Here is a 15,995-nt window from a genome sequence, read left to right as displayed (position 1 = left end):
TAAGTCAGTCAGAACACAAACAGCGTACCACAACAGGACAGGTGACTGCATACTCTTCTTTCCTTGGTGAGAAGGGGAAGGCTGAAAGAACAACTGACGGGATGATAATAGTTGTGGTACTCAGGTATCAAGTAGGTGGGCATCATACATAAAATTCTGAATAGAGTATCGCCACAAGCTTTTTAAAATTAGCCCTCCCCCCCCCCCTTAATTTTTTTTGTCCTCTGGTGATTTCTATTTTGTGGGGTGCATATAATTTGAAATTTGCATACATTTTGCTTTTTATGATGCCTCACTACTCCCCTGTGTGCAAATTCCTGCAACCATTTCTGTTTCCACAGTTCAGAGTGTTACACAGATGTGCGTGCTGTATATGGTTTTTATATCCAAATAAACTCCTATGAATAATGTTGTTTGGCTTTAAAGAAAAATATCTACAAAATAAAGCAAGGATCTTAGGACAGCACAAAATGGAGAATATTTTATAGTTGGGTTCTACAGTAATTTAATGTGCAGTAGCTCATACAAAAAGATTATTGAGAGTAATATAAAGCTATATGTGTCCCTATCAGTATTTATGATCCATGAGGTTTTAAAAATCTGTGATGCTTCAATGTTAAAATGAAAGTTTATTTTAAAAGAGCTATGTTAATATCAAATTTCTAAGTCTTTCAAAGTATCTGAATTTAAAGGTTTTCCCCATAACAGCTGAGGAGACAGGGGATATACCCAGATCTCTGTGCTTATTTGGAAATACTCTATCACACTACTGAGCCTATGCTCTCTGCAGGAGACACAGGCACTCCCATACTTTAGCATTCAGATATCTTTCTTGTTAGAGAGCCACTGGAGACTTTCAAGTATAAAATAATAACGTGTGTTCCCTTCTTCACACTTTTGCTAAGAAACTGTTTGTGTTCTTGTCTCCCTGTACTGCCTAGTCCATATCAATGGATAACCTGTCTCTTAAATATTATGGGAACTGTGGGATTATGGGGTGTGTCTGTTGAGAAAGCTAAGTGCTTTTGGCCTTGGAAGCTTTCCCACCCACAGCAGCTTTGTTAGCATATCCCTCAGACCAACTGGAAAGTCTAGATTATATATCTGGGTGAGGATTAGGAGTGGGGAAAAAAGGTCCAGAGAAATAGGAAACAAAAATGACAACAGATTCCAGAAAGGAACAAAACAAAAACAAACAAAACACCTCAAAGACCTTTAAAACTGAGATTTTAACACTGAGCTCTTAGTATCTAGTTAAACTGCACAACATGCAATCACAGATAGTTATGCTGTCTTTAAAATCTCCCTTAAAAAGTTCTGTTGTTTTATATTTGTATTGTTGATTGGCTTGTTTCCTTTTTCAGTCCTCTCATTGGTCTATATAGAGCAGTAATACTCTGCAGCTCCTGGTGCAGTCAGGTCCCAGCAGGTCCAGAAATACTGCTGCTTTGAAAAGCCTCTTCTTTGTGTGGGGTTATAGAGACATACACTCTAATTTTTGGATGATGGAAGAGAGGCATCATTCTGGAAAGTGGGAGACTTTTATCTCCTGGAGTAGTAGGAGTTCTGGTAAAATTTGTGAAATGAAAAACATCCTCATCCGATGGGAATCATTAGAGCCACTACAGAGAACCTTCATCACTGGCAATTACCCTTATGATTGCATGATCCTCATTAGGCTGATTAAACCAGCTTAGGACTGCATTATTTTAGTGGCATCAAGCAAAGCAGCTGTACTTTGCAGGAGACTGTACCCTAAAACTCTGAGCTGATATGAATATTAGAAGGCTTGCTAAGAACGTATTAAAAATCCAAATAGCAGCTACTATAGAAAATAAAAACTCTGCCTCACTGAGCCTGGGATGAATAGTGAAACTGAGCGTGTTCCAGCCAAACCACTCCAAAATTCTCTGAGCTGTAGCTTAGCTTACGGGGTGCACTGCAAACTGTCTTTACAATGCAGACTTACACCTGACCTCCTTCTAGGTAGGGGGTAAGGTTTAGGTCAGTAACCAGGGCTTTGAAGTCAAACACTGACAATAGTCAATGGCTATGGGAGCAGAACTCATGATCTTTTGACTGCTGACAAAATTCATCCTTTTCTCTAATGGTATTTGAATCGGAAAAGGCATTTGCAGAGCACTGCTTGACTGGGAGCAGGCAGCCTGATTCAGCAGATGTCCTGAACGCTTCCAGTACCTGGGTATTCTTCAAAGCTGTTTTGTGCTTTTTAAAAAGTCTTCTGAAAAATTAAGACGTGCCTTCTTTTATTCTTGATATTTTAAGAGGGGAATTGTGGTACAGTGGAATCAGTTCTTGCAGAAGAACGGAAGTGTCAAATCCTGAGAAGCGTCTTTTTGTTTGTTCGTCTCTGAAGAGGAAAAAAAAATGGGTCTGACCCTGCTTCCAGAAAAGGTGAGGAACTAATTACTGGAGGTGGAGAAAGAATAAATACTGCTTCCTTGGTGCAGACATTAACTCGCTTTTCCCTGAAGCCGCCGGGAAATTTCTCATTTCCTCCAATGGGTTTTGGAGGAGGGCCGGTGGCTACCGTAGGGGACTCAACCTGCAACCAGGGAACACCTCCACAGCTAGTTGAATTTTTGCATTAGGCTGCTCAATGCCTCTAATTGGGAATTTCATCAGCATCATTAGAGAGGCAGCGTTTTAAGATTTCAAAATGATGAAGAGGGAAGGAAAAGCACTGGCTATTGCCCCAGCCAACACTCCCCGTGCGCTGTGAAGCGCTCGTCTGCCTCCCCCCAGACCCCCACGGGTTGTGCGCCTGTGAGGCCCCTCACGGCGGGCGGGCGCCCTCCGACAGGCCCGTGGCACCGCCCCCCCCCCCCCCCCGGACAACTTTCAGCCTCAGGGAGGAAGTGAGGGGGCGACACATGGGGTTACGGGCAAGCAGGCAGTGTCCCTAGAGAACGGGGACTCCGCTCCGCCGGGGGGAGGCAGGCGGGGAAGGCGGCGGAAAGACGGAGGCAGGCAGAGCTGCCGCCGCCACCCCCCCGCCCGCTCCCCTCCCCCTTCCCCTTCCCCCCGCTCCCGCCTTTTGCGCGCCGGAGCCCGGGCGTTAACGGGCGCCACCGGCCGCGGCGCTGGGCCGCGCGCTGACGGGAGCCCCCCGGCCATTGGCTTTCGGGGGCGGCGCTGTCGCCAGGGCGGCAGCTCGGCAGGAGCCGCTGCTGTTCCCGTAACCAAGGCGCTGCCAGGCACACGCACACACACACACACACACAAACACACACAAAACCCTGCACGAAGGGAGCTCGGGGGCCGCCTTTGGCAGCTCTTCTCCTGCCTGCACCATGCTCTGCTCCAGGCAGCGCCGGCCCGCTGCTGCCTGAGGGGAGAGCCTGCCGCCCGCCGCCGGCTTGTGCTTAGTTGAGCGGGCGATTCACACCCACCTCGCTCCCCCCACCGCTGCGCCCAGTTACCTGAGTTAGCTCCGTCCCCGGGACTTGCGCTGTCGTCCCTCCACCGCGCCTGCCCCCGCTCCTGCTGTGGCAGCCCTTCGGCGGCGGGGGAGTGAAGCCGGGAGCAGCCGGAGGGGCCGCAGCCGCCGTCGCCGGGATAGAGGAGCCTCAGCCCCCACCTCCGGAGCTCTTCATGGCGTCTCACCAGCAGACCAGGATCCAAGCCTACCTGGAGAAGAATAAGATCGGGCCCCTCTTCGAGGTAAGGTGCGCTCATCTCGGCCGGCTCCTCCACGGAGGGCAGCGGTGGGGGCGGGGTGCGCCCCCACGGGGACCCCAGGTCCCCGCCTCGGGGGAAGCCCCCCGCAGGAGGGCAGGTGAGCGCAGGGCGCAGGTGAGTTTGAGGGTCCCTCAGGCGTGTGTCCAGCGGGGAAGGGGAGGGCGAACCTTACACACATGGGCACTTCGGCACTCGCTGCCCTCCTCCCCCGCCCTCATACCGCTCATGTTCCTGAGGAAAGATGCCCTTTTAGCCCTCCTGTCCCTCTTCCCCACCCCTCTGAACGTCGGACCTCCCTGTTCCCCCCCTCTTTCTCCCCCTCGCACAGATGCTCCTTGGCCCCCTTCCCGACCCTGTCCCGCCGCATCAGCGCTGCCCCGCGGCGCGCCCGTGGCTGTGCCCGGCTTCGTTTCCCCACCACACACGTGCTGCCCCTCCGCCTCCCCCAAGGCTCCTCGCCCCCACCCGCGGCCGTAGTCACCGCCGGCGCCTGCAGGCGCCCCCGCGGCGCTCCCCGTGCCGGCCGCCGGCTCCGCAGCTGTCTGCGCGGCAGGGGGCTGCGGGCGCGGTGCTGGGGCGGCGACCCGGCGCCGGCGGGGGGTGTGGTGGCTCCTCTTCCCCTACGGTGTGAGGCAGAGGTAATGCTCCCTCCCGGGTCCCGCTGTCTCTGGGGAGACAGCCGCGGGCAGCGCTGAGCGGTGACACCCGGGGGATGGGTACTCCACGGCCCTGTGGGCGAGACCTGAGGCGAGCGAGAAGGGAGAAGCGAACACCTCGTTGCCAGGAAGGCAAACCCTGAGCTGGGCACTTGGGAGTAAATCTGTCCTACGAAAAGTCTGTGGCGATGATGTCTTGTAAAATTTTTGTCTGCAATCATACGCTTGAGAACAGTATTTTTGCTCTAGGTTTTCCTTGGTATTACAAAGATGCACAGATGTGCATATTTTACTGACTATTTCTGTGCATAAACTATGAGCACTTACGATTTGAAAACGTACTAGAGCAATCATGATTATTACTATTCTAACATCCTGTTTCTAATACTGTTTTTACATCTAAATGCACATGTATTATACTCTGCAGTATTATCCCAAGACTTGTCTCCTTTTTTCAGGGTTTAGCTTGTTCTCAGACAAGCTTACTACATACGAAATGTGTATTGCTGGTTCATCTGTACTGAAGAAAATAGTGTGGTGGATACTTTCTCTTCAGTACATGTTTTGAGTGTCGTTTACAAACCCTAATAAGATTCAGATTTTGTTAAAGAACTAATTGCCAGTGGTCAAGTTTTACATTTTGCATGAACCAAAGTTGTTATGACCAGTTACGTTGGTTCAGTATCACAGGTGTTAGATATTTTCATTTTGAAATAAATAAGACCCCATTTGATAGAACTGTAAGTGGATACGAGAGAACAGTTAGTGAGTTTTGTGGTTCCAGTTTTCATAGAAATTGAAACATTTGTGTGGTTCAATTTCTGAACAAAAGACTTCATTTTAATCAGTGCAGTTGCTAGGGCTATATAGCTAACTGACTCCTGTTTATTACAATGCAAATTAAGTGTCTTGATGTCCTTGAGGAGCTAGGCCTTTGACAGCTCTCATTTCTGAATTATCTCTCATTGACCCAAGTCAAGTTTTACACATAAAAATTCAGACAAACTTTACCTAACGTCACTGTTCTGGATCACTGTCCTTTAACCTAGTTTCTTGATAGTGTAAGATGCTCATTTCTATTCATAAAATAGTAGGATGCTTTAGTCATCAACAGTGGAGTTACAACCTCTTCATTTTTTTATTTGTTGTAGCATTTCTTGGATCACTGAATATATCACTAATCACTAACGATGTAGGGATTTCATCTTGGTATAAAGAGCCTGTGGAAGGCTCTTCACATCCCTTAAACCTTGTCGCCTGCCTACGGGTTGTTAGCATGCTCCCGTATACAAGGAAGAATTTTTTGTTCCGTATTCATGTAGACCTCAATAATAGGGAGTGAATTTAAGATACAGGCCTGTTACATTTGTGCAGCTGGCAAAAGTTAGTTTAATCCATAACACTACGAGAAAAAGGATCTTAATTCTTATCGTCTCCACTTCCTAAATAGCTACGTCTTCTACCTAAAATCTAGTTATGTTTACTTCATTTTGGTAATGTGGTTTTTGTTATCACAGTTTTTTGGAGAGCTACAACTTGTACTTGATCTTGTTGCCCTTAGTAAGGGGGAGGAATGTTTCTGAAGATTATGAGAATTGATCAAAGACTATGCATAGGGTGAAGCTTATACTGTATATTAGTATTGCTGTTACATATGGAATTGTTGTATATCGGGAATAACGTATGTTCACAGTCAGATATATTCAATAATACAACAGTTTTCCATGTCTGTAAAAGTTCTGTCACGTCATGAAAAAAGACCTGCGCTTCAGCTTTCATTCAGAAACAGCTAGCATTGTCTTCACAATATTTCTGGTAGGTTTACCCCGCTTCTAATTTTGATGCTAATGAATCACCCGTTGTCATAGATGACAGCCATCTCCTTTTGCAGGCAGTACTAGTTTTCTAATACCAAGTCAGAACAGAGTAGACTTGGATTCAATTTTCTGCAGTGTTATTTGCTGAGCAGACTATAATTGTTCAATACATACTTCAAACCAACATTTTAGGGAATGCATAAAATAATAGTGGATAACTGAGCGCAATCACAAGAAAGAAAACGAGGAAAGGACGTGGAGGCTTTTTAAGAAGAAGGCAGCAGTGGTGATGCATAAATAGATCGTATTGTACACCTGCACAAATGAGTGATAAGTGATCAGGAGGAATTAGCACTATATACCTTAGATGTTTATGCTGGCATAGTAAGCTAATGGCAGGAATACTAGGCTATTTTCTGATGAAGTATAATTGCCCTGTGTTATAGTCAAGAGCTGTAGATGCTGTTAGCTGTTACTTGGTCATTCTGTTTACAGTTGCTTGCAGTTTTTCTGATAATGTATCTTTTCTCCTTTCTGTCCTGTATTTGTTTCCGTGTTTTACCGTTGTTAGGGCTTTCTGTGCTTCATTAGCCAGCAGCATCTACCTGTTCTTTGGGACTTCACCTTTTGTACCTTCGACATATGCTCTTTATGGAGATGAGTATGTTTTACTACTACTTCGAAGTTTTGTGTGATTTGACACTTGTTTTCTCTTTTACAACAATTAGAAAGATAAAAGTATTCAAAAGAAGTACTGACATGTGAGATGCAAAAAGTCTATAGGCCTTTCCTGTGTTAGAAAGTTGTTTCTATCTCTCTATAATGAAAGGTAGGAGTAACCTTCTGAAAAAGAATTAATGAACTTATCAAACTGACTCAGCAGGCATCGGTCTCCTACTGACTACCAGTATCTCTTAACAGATCATAGAAAGCCCTGTCCAGCCAGCTATAAAAGGTAATGCCCAGATTCACTTGACTACAAACGTTTTTAGCAGTTGAATTCTTATTTATGGCTTAAAGGTGGGAAGGGAGGTGAGTGGGAATTAGTTGTACATCTGAGACTGTGTCAGTTTTAGGACTTCAAGACAGATTTTAAGACAACCTAAATCCTTCAGCACCATTTCTCCCCATTTAATGTTGGTCCTCAAATCATGATTTTTCAAAATTCTTATTTAGCTGCTATTTCAGCTTACTGGTGCCTAACGTTTTTTGCAGCTAAAATTCCTTGTGAACCTACAGGCAACTTCTGAATGCCCCAAGCCATGCAGGTGTTGGTAGTGCTGACAGTAACATTGTCTTAAGCCAACCCTCTAAACTCTGTCAGTTTTCATGGACTGGCTCTTCCTTAGCTTATCCTGGTTTGCAGGGCTTTTTTTTTTTTTTTTTCTTCATTTTAATTTTGAAAGCTTAGTTTTCTTCCTGTAAATGTTTACTCGTGTCTGAGAATACTGTTGTTAGATACCTAGTTTAGATTTGAGGAAAGCCCTTTACAAACGCCTCTCTTCTGGGATTTTGTGGCAGTACTCAGCATAGTGCTACCTGATTTTTTTTTTTTTTTTTTTTTTACGTGAACTGTTGGAATGTAGCAGGAATTCTAAATTTGAATTATTTCTGAGAATAATCTTCACTGTTGTTTTTTCCATCTTTCTGAAATATGAACAGGAGGTGTGTGCTTAAAATTGGCTGGGACAGAGTATTCAGAATCAGCACCCACTCATTTCTGTCTGAGTGAAGTGTTGACCCACTTTGCATTTCAAGCATCCAATCCAACAAATTCCTTTCTTGTACTAATAATCTCAATGAATAATCCTGATGCCTGTGAGTATCTATACTTCTAGGCTTTTGTACCTCTCTGTCTCCAGTTGTGCTCCTGGGGAATTTTTTTTCTATGAATTTGAAAGCTGGATCAGCAGTCTTAAGAACATATTGCAATACATTTTCAAGAGCTCCAAGATAAATTTAGTTTTTAAAAAATTTTCTTATTTATAGAACTGCAACTAAAAAAAAAAAAAGCAGGTATATTGTTGTCACGCAAACCAGAAAACTAATTCCTTTGAGCTATAAAAAGCCAGAACAACTCTTCTGAAAATAAACACACCAAAACCCTGGTTATTTGAGAACTGTATTCTCAATGAAATGTGGGCTTAGAGCTATAATTTTTCATTTTGAACAAAATAAAGACTAAGTTCATACTACCAGAGTTAGCTCGTTTCCTTTTAGCAGACAAAATTCCTGAATTAAATATAAAAGGAAACTAGGTGTTTTATATTTAGTGTGCGTTTTTTTTTCCTAAATGAGACAGTATTATGCACTTATATTATCCATTGACTTCCTGTAGATAATTTAACCAAAATAACTGTGTTTCTAACTGTAAAAATAAATGTAAACATGGACACATTTTAATGCCTCTGTTCAGTGAGTAACAGGATTTGTAGTACGGCTTGTGAGTCAGTTAGTCAAAGTTTGTGTGGATCTTGGAGTTTGGATCATTTTTTGAAGCAACCTTTGCCCTCAGTTCTTAGATACAAGGAGGCAGAGACTGCCAAGTTGAGCGTCTCAGTTACCAGTTCAAGATTTCTTAGAGTATCACGTTGTTTTAAAGTATAATATCCTTGAGGTAGACCATACTGATGCTCTTACAGAATTGTTTTCTTTTGGACTTGCTCAAATTATTTTTTATTTTAGTTCTATGCTTAATTGGTTTGATTCTGTTCCTAGCATGAAAGAGTCTATTCTGGATCATGTGAATTTATACAGAGAAACATTTAATTTCAGGCAACTAGAAGTAGCCTTTGAAAGACAAAGTTTTTCAGTACTTCATGAGTGTAATTTTAGGTACAAAGTGAATGTTGTACTACTAATTCACATTACTTCAGCCTGGCATTCCTTCTTTCAGAGGAGCCAATGTTTTATGAAGGGGACGTGCAAACCAGCAGTGATCTGGAAATGGCTCACAATGTTACACAGTGGGGGGTGCAGAATCATAAATAAGATTTGACTTTTTTTGTTGCCTGCTACAGTAGGACTTTGTGGTAGTTTTCATGTGCACTGAAGTGAAAGACCTGCTTAAGGGGAATGAAAGCAAAATGGAAAAAATGCTCTGAGATGCAGACATATCCTTTGATTTTTCAGAGTATTGGCTATGCATTCAGATGATTGTCTTAGCAAAGTTGTCTTTAAGGCAAAACAAAGAGTGAAAAACTCTAATGAAAACTATAGACAGACTTTTTCCCATTAGCAAACAGTTCCATCAGCATTGGCTTTATACTTTTTGCTGGGATTTTGTGGTGACCAGTAAGATGCAAAAGTTGAGTGAAATTTTCCTGTGGATAGGACATTCAGAATGCTTCTCCCTTGTGGAATTTGGGCTTAAGAAAATAGTTTTTTCCTGGGTGAGAAGAATTATGTGTTTTGTTCTTGCTACCTGACTACTTAATTGCATAGCAGTTGAAAGAACATGCATTTTTGAGAAATCTGCTCTGGGAATTTGGCTGAAATTAGCTAAAGCTTGAAAAAATTAGTGGAAAGGGATGGTGAAGGAGATTACAGGTACAGGTGTGCATGTGCATGGTTACAGATACACTCATGATAATCACATAAGTCTTGTTTCCACAGTGGCAAAAAGCCACTGAAAATAGGTGTTTTTTTAAAATTGCCCTTTTTTAAATTGCTTTTGGATGGCTTGTATAGACACATAATATGACCTTGACTTGATTTCTTTATCAAATGAGTAGTAGTAATTAAATTTTAAGTATTGTATCTAAATATAGAATGATAAAATTAACTTAAAATGTGGAGGGTGGGTAGTAGTTTCCTTCTGTTATATAAACTTACAACGTTTTTAAACCCTCACATTGACAATTAAGTTGTTTCTTGAGAGAAGGAGCAGAAGGCATAACTAGGTCACAATAAAAAAAAATTGTCCTTGAAAGTATTGTAACAAATGTGGATTTTTTTAGGCAGATGAATCCATTTGTGTAAATTCTTACGGTTATTTTTTGTTGCTTGTTCTTGTAAAAATGAGGTATTGTGCATTTTTTGGGAAGGAATAAAGTAAGTGTCTTGAACTGTTCAACTGAGTGCTTGTATAAATGGATATATGTGTAATTATTTACATGCTGATTTTAAACGGCCCTATTCACCTTACTCTCAGAATTTTGCAACATTACATCATTTTAAATTTAACACTATTTTCTCGCTGTGTAGCTGGGAAACCGAGGGGTAGTTCTTAACGGAATTGCTCACCATCATGTACCAGCAGAGCCTCGCTGCTCTGTGCTAAGGTCTAGAGCTAACACATGTTTCTGTTTAAAATTAAAATAAAATGCCGTGACACTAAGGTTTTTGCTGCAGGACATGCACTGGAACAATGATGGTTTTGAATTTTTGTGTGACAATGACTGTAGTAATGAATCAATCTGAATCAAAATAAGCCCATTACTACTATTCATTTTTCTTTTTACCACATTATGATATCTCTTCCAAGTTTAAATGATATTTAATGTATGGTATTAAGTAAACCCGAACTAAGCTCTTTTGTTTCTTTTGTTTAATCCAATCTTTTGCTACAAAGGACAAATATAAATGTCAAATATTAAATGACCTTAATGGCTGTAACTCAGTCTTCAAATTTTTTTGTGTGTGTTCTTTGTTGTTACTGGTTTATGCTTTTCCTAGCGCGCTAGACGCTATCCATACCCCAGAGTCAGCACAGTCTCGGTCTTTCGGATTTTTTGTACTTCCTAGGTGGAATACAGTTCTGAAAGGTTTAGGCAGCCAGTACCTTAAACAGAATTTCTACTGCATGCAGAGCACTTCTGTACTGTTACAAAATAAGTGGGTTTCTTAGTCAGCTTCTTTATTTCAGCATGGTATTGGTGGTTTACAGATTGGCTAAATGGGCACACACAGTGTGGCAGAAGAGATGCCTGTTATTAGTGCTTGTTTCTTTTAGAGTGGTACCTTGCAAGTGGAAGCACTAAATAACTGAGTTACAGTAATATTCAAGAGCATCTTAATATCACGTTGTTTTACATCTCGCCTCTAATTTTGAAGCTGTAATCATATTCTTTCCTTTTTTTCCCATGTCTTTGCTTCCCACTTGCTCCCTTCCATTTTCTGTCTTGTTTATATTCTTACATCTTTTTACTAAATGTCCAGTCCTCCAGGGGCCGAATGTGTATCTCGTGTCCTCATTATCTCCACTATTTTTTGCTATTTTCATCAATTTTCTTCTATTGTTGCATTCTAACATATTCTCCTTTTATCTGTGTTCCATTCTGAACTTGGAAATTCCCTCTGTATACCCTCAGTCTCCTTTTACTTTGTGCATAACCATGCTTTGCTGAGGCCATTCCCAGACACCAAACACAAAGAGGCAGGAACTGATAAGTCATTATGATTGGTCATGTGATTTTTTTTCAGGGAGCATATGTGCTTTTTGTATGATTGAAGGTTAATGGAGATACTATCTCTGAACTTGAGAGATGGCTTCAGGCATTTTTATATTTGGCAACTTCTGGACCAAAGACTGCCCAAAACGCTTAATGTCTGTATTATCCAGATAAAAATGAAGTATTATCTACTGTATGCAGTATTCTCCCTCTTGTATACAGGAGATCTTTCTTGTTCTCCTAGCCATGAAATATGAGGGAGGGATATCTTCTCTGCTACCAGAAACAGAGAAACACTTACAACCTTGCTAGAGGGAAGATTATTTTCAAATACAGTTGCTATAGGAAAACGTTGGCCTCTTGATGAAGGCACTGTGCTGCTTCAGACTTACTGAAACTGAATGAAAAGCGGCGCCCATTTGACAGGAGGAATGAAATTCGTAAGTTTAATTTCAGGATGTACAAGGAGAGCATGATGATTTGAAAAGCACACCTATGTCTTTGACAAGACCACCCAAACATCCATTTTTGCTCTCAGTATGAAGGACAATATCCTTATTAAAAAGCTTGCAGTAGACACCTTTTAATGCCTTAACTTTTATGTCAGGTACCTGTATGCCACCCTGTGTTAATTTCTCTTGTGGCTACTCTGTTTCACTGGACATCAGGTTTTAGTTCCATCCAAAGGTGTTCAGGCAGAGTTGTCAGACAAAAGTTATACTGTATCTCTGGTTTTGCTTTTCTGCTATTTTGGGCAGTTTTCTTTGCCTGTTTAAAAAAAAAAAATCAAAGTTTTATCTTTGTACTAAGCATTTATTCTGTTTTCCAGTGAAACATCTGAGTTTTGAACATAACCTTACCTAGCAATGTGAGGAAAATGTGTTACAATTATAGGAAGTGCCCATACAAAATAAAAAATATGTATAAATTTGCTGATCCGTAATATGTACAGGACTCTTCTCCATCAGGCATCTCTTGCAAAACTGCTGTCCATATGGAGACTGGAAACTGTTACCTTGCTGTCTATTTACGCAAAGGATTCTTTCTCTCTCCTCTTTCTGCCAGCTCCTTGCAATATTCAGTGAGTGAAATCACTCCATTCAGTCACTAGATTTCTCTATAGTAGCTGGAACAAAAAGCTTATCAAGCTCTTTTGTTAGTTTCTGGAGAAGCTCTTTTCTGGAACAGGAGTCATTGAGTTTGGGTCTTTCAGCTGTGCTGGAGCCTTTTTAATTGGATCATTCCTCCCTTGGTAGCTTGTTTTACTCCAGGTGCTGTGGTGGTTTAGTACTCAGAGTCACAGATTCTGAGGCTGCAGCCAGTTGCTGCAGGTGCTGCTCATCTTCAACTGTGGCTGCCTGTTCCTGCTGTTCTTGTTCCAGCACTGGTGGTTGTCTGATCTTACCATTATGCGGTTTGGAGACTTGAAAGAGAAGAAGAGGAATCCTGCAAAAAAAAGTGAAGAGTGTTGTGTTGGTTTAGCTCAGTGGCTCGGCATGTGGTCTGATGACCCCACTGGGATCAGGAGAAAAAGTGAAAGTATGTGGCCAGAGGATGAGGGAGAGGAGAGGAGAACAGCTGCTTTTTTCTGTATAGAAAAAGCAGCTTAAAGCTAGCTTCTTATGGTCATGCCTTTTAAAGGTGCAGTTCCCCATAAGGGAAGGGAATGTCATGGAGCTCAGCTTGGTCTCTTCTGTGAGAGAACCACAGCAGCAGAGGGAATTTAATAATTTAGAGTATATGACCTAATGGATTAGGAGGAAATGGACAACACAAATGCACTGATTGTGAAAGTGAGAAATGATAGGAAATGGAAAGGGATGAGATGATAAAGATTAATGCTACGTTACCAAGACATTATTTTTCTATTTTTTGCTTATAATCTCGGTCCCTAGAGCCAAATGGTTACCTGGAATCTCTTCTTTCCTTTTTTAAAGTAAGATTCCAGTGCTTGTGGTTGCTGAAAGCATAGCTGAAGGATGAGAAATACAGAGCAAATACAAGAAATTACGACTTTTTATCATCTAAAGAAATGCACATGTTCTGCAGTGCCTGATTCATACTTCTAATAATTGATCTTGGCCATACTGCTTGAGTATATATTTTTCCAGGCAGTTAAAGGTGTGCTTATAACTACTATTAACATCAGCTGCTGTGACACAAACTCCTCCATCACAGGTTGTGTTGTACTCCATTGGAAGGTATGCATCTGTTGTGACATTTGTGCGAGTAGAGGGGTAAACTGATGATTGTGAAGGATTTCTCTGGTCAGATAACCATCTCAAAGAAAGAAAACCTGAATGATATTTAAGTTCCATGTTTTTCTGGTGCACTAATGCAGAAAAAAACTTGCTCTATATTGTTGATAGCAGAATTCTTCCTAGAAGTCTAAGTAAGTTAAGATGGCTCTTCTGAAGCTTTGGGAGATGATTCAAAAATTGAAAAGGAAGGATAATTTCATCTGGAGATAACCTTAGGATAGAACATATGCAAGCAATTATGGATAAGCAGGTAAGGAAGAAATAATGAGATGGATTCTTTGACAGTTTTGTAGACAGAGATAGAATTTCGGGGCAAGGGTGTAGATAAGGCTAGAGTTTAATTTGAAGAAGAAGAAAAGAGTGGGAGAGGACAAGATTACTGGATTTATGTAACTGGGACTCCTGGGATTTCTCAGACTGAAATATTTGAGTGTGTGCACAAGTGTGCATGCCATGTATGTAGGCGCTCTGAAGCATCAGGACACACTTGAGAATCCCATGTGTGCTGTGCAATGGTCCTGTAGAAATGCAGTAGGTGCTGTATGTTCCTATTCAGCCACATTGTTTTAACCGCGCGTGTGGGCGTGACATGCTTGATCCACCCAATGTAACTTGGGTACGTATCTTCCTAAATATTTTACAGGTTCTTGTCCTTACTGCTCTAATGAGAGCAAAGAGGGCACATCCAGGGAAGCATAGGCTGAGGACAGTAACGTGTTTTTAGCAGGGGCAGATTCCTCTGCGTCTGCTATCATGAAACGCTACCCATAATTACTCTGAGGATCAACTCTGCATGTGACTAACCATGAAGAGAAGGCAAGCTACAACTCACTCAGTGTAAAGTGCATGATGTAGAGCCCCCAGAAAAGAACTCTATTTTGGAGCTCCTTCTAAGCTCTTCCTAAGAGCACCTTAGTTCAGAATAATGCCTGTAGGTACAGTCTACTACAATATGTAAGACAGTGAAGCTATCAGACTGGGGCTGAACGCAGACTTACCAGTACAGAGGAAAGCGAGGATACACAAAGAGAAGACAAAATTGCCTGGGCAACAGATTTAATCTAGACTTCTTATCCTGTGAAGCAAGTATACCTGAGAGAGATAGAGGAGAAAAAGGAACAAAGGTAAATAAGAAACTGAAGAGAATTTATTTTCTTCTGTGTTTCCCTATGATAAAAGAAAAAAGATTAGAAGAATGAAGTTGATCAAAATGAAGATCAACTCAACATTTACTTAAATACTGCAGAAAAGCTTAAGAGGTCGATAAATAGAATATACAGTAGCCAGCGTCCTGACTGGTGGTTGATTGGTTATCTGACTTCTGTTCCTGCTTCTGCTACTGATATCCTGCTGCATTGCTTAGATGTATTATTCTGTGCTTGTGTTTCTCTTTCCTTTGTCTGTCTTGTTTATCAGCACGAGTCTGCAAACTGCTCTGGTTCTCACAGTTTTCATATGGTTTAGGAGTTTTCACAGCAAGGCCCTGAGCTCATTATGGCACTTATGCTTCCTGTTCTTTCTTTGTGCTGCCTCAATGCCTGGTAGTGCTATTAATCCCACTAATTGCTGCCACACACTTTAAAAAATTGATTTCTCTTCCCTTCTCCCCAGCTTAGTGTGGCCATTTAGAACACTGGGAAGTCTCAAGGCTGCAATGCAGTCTATGTGAGCACGTTCTGTTCCCACAGGAAGCTCTGGTGTAGTCAATGAGGCCCAGATTTACAAGAGTAAGGCCTTAACTTTTAACCAGGCAGATTTGGTCTTCCATTAAAATTACAGCAATCAAATCATCAGGAAGCTTTAATTGGACAATCACTGTCAGGGCTGGGAACTTACTTTGTTGTGTCAGAAACAAACAAGCAAAAATATACGCTAGTGTTTTGCAGGCACTGTTTTCTTAATAAAGAGAGTTAGAAAATGAAGTTAACAATGCTTTGACTGGTATTAAAAACAGCCCTACATCCCAAAAGCCTAGAGTGTCTATAAAATTACCTTCGTCAGTAAATAGATCTCTGTAGAAATGAAGGGAGTGCTAGCGGCCAAAGTCATTGCAGTCTTGATGGTAGAAATACCAGATGTGAGATAATGAACTTGTCTACAGTTAAAAGTACTGTTCAACTACCCTCCTCTCCCCAAGTCACTTTCACTAGCAATTGAAAGTCCTCA

General features: G+C 41.8%; 1 protein-coding gene and 1 long non-coding RNA gene across 4 annotated transcripts in view; one reads left to right on the top strand and one right to left on the bottom strand.

Annotated features, from left to right (window-relative positions):
- Positions 1–488: 488 nt before the first annotated feature.
- Positions 489–4,253, bottom strand: LOC138066030 (uncharacterized). Its single transcript, XR_011139191.1, has 3 exons — positions 4,168–4,253; positions 3,444–3,651; positions 489–2,371 (listed from the first exon to the last, which is right to left on the bottom strand). It is a non-coding gene; the product is annotated as an uncharacterized lncRNA (long non-coding RNA).
- The window catches only part of C2H8orf34 (chromosome 2 C8orf34 homolog), a 164,141-nt gene continuing 151,382 nt past the window's right edge, over positions 3,237–15,995 (top strand). For 2 of the 3 annotated variants that reach the window (XM_068932556.1, XM_068932554.1), the window contains exon 1: positions 3,602–3,684. In XM_068932556.1, coding sequence (XP_068788657.1) covers positions 3,616–3,684 — 69 coding nt within the window. In that variant the 5' untranslated portion in view covers positions 3,602–3,615. Of the gene's footprint in view, positions 3,685–15,995 lie in introns of all 3 variants that reach the window. The other variant, XM_068932555.1, reaches the window with a different exon arrangement.

The sequence above is a fragment of the Struthio camelus genome, chromosome 2 (genome assembly GCF_040807025.1).
Source record: "Struthio camelus isolate bStrCam1 chromosome 2, bStrCam1.hap1, whole genome shotgun sequence".
NCBI classification, from domain to species: domain Eukaryota; kingdom Metazoa; phylum Chordata; class Aves; order Struthioniformes; family Struthionidae; genus Struthio; species Struthio camelus.
Note: the sequence above shows the minus strand (reverse complement) of the source record. Positions and strands in the feature narration are given on the sequence as shown.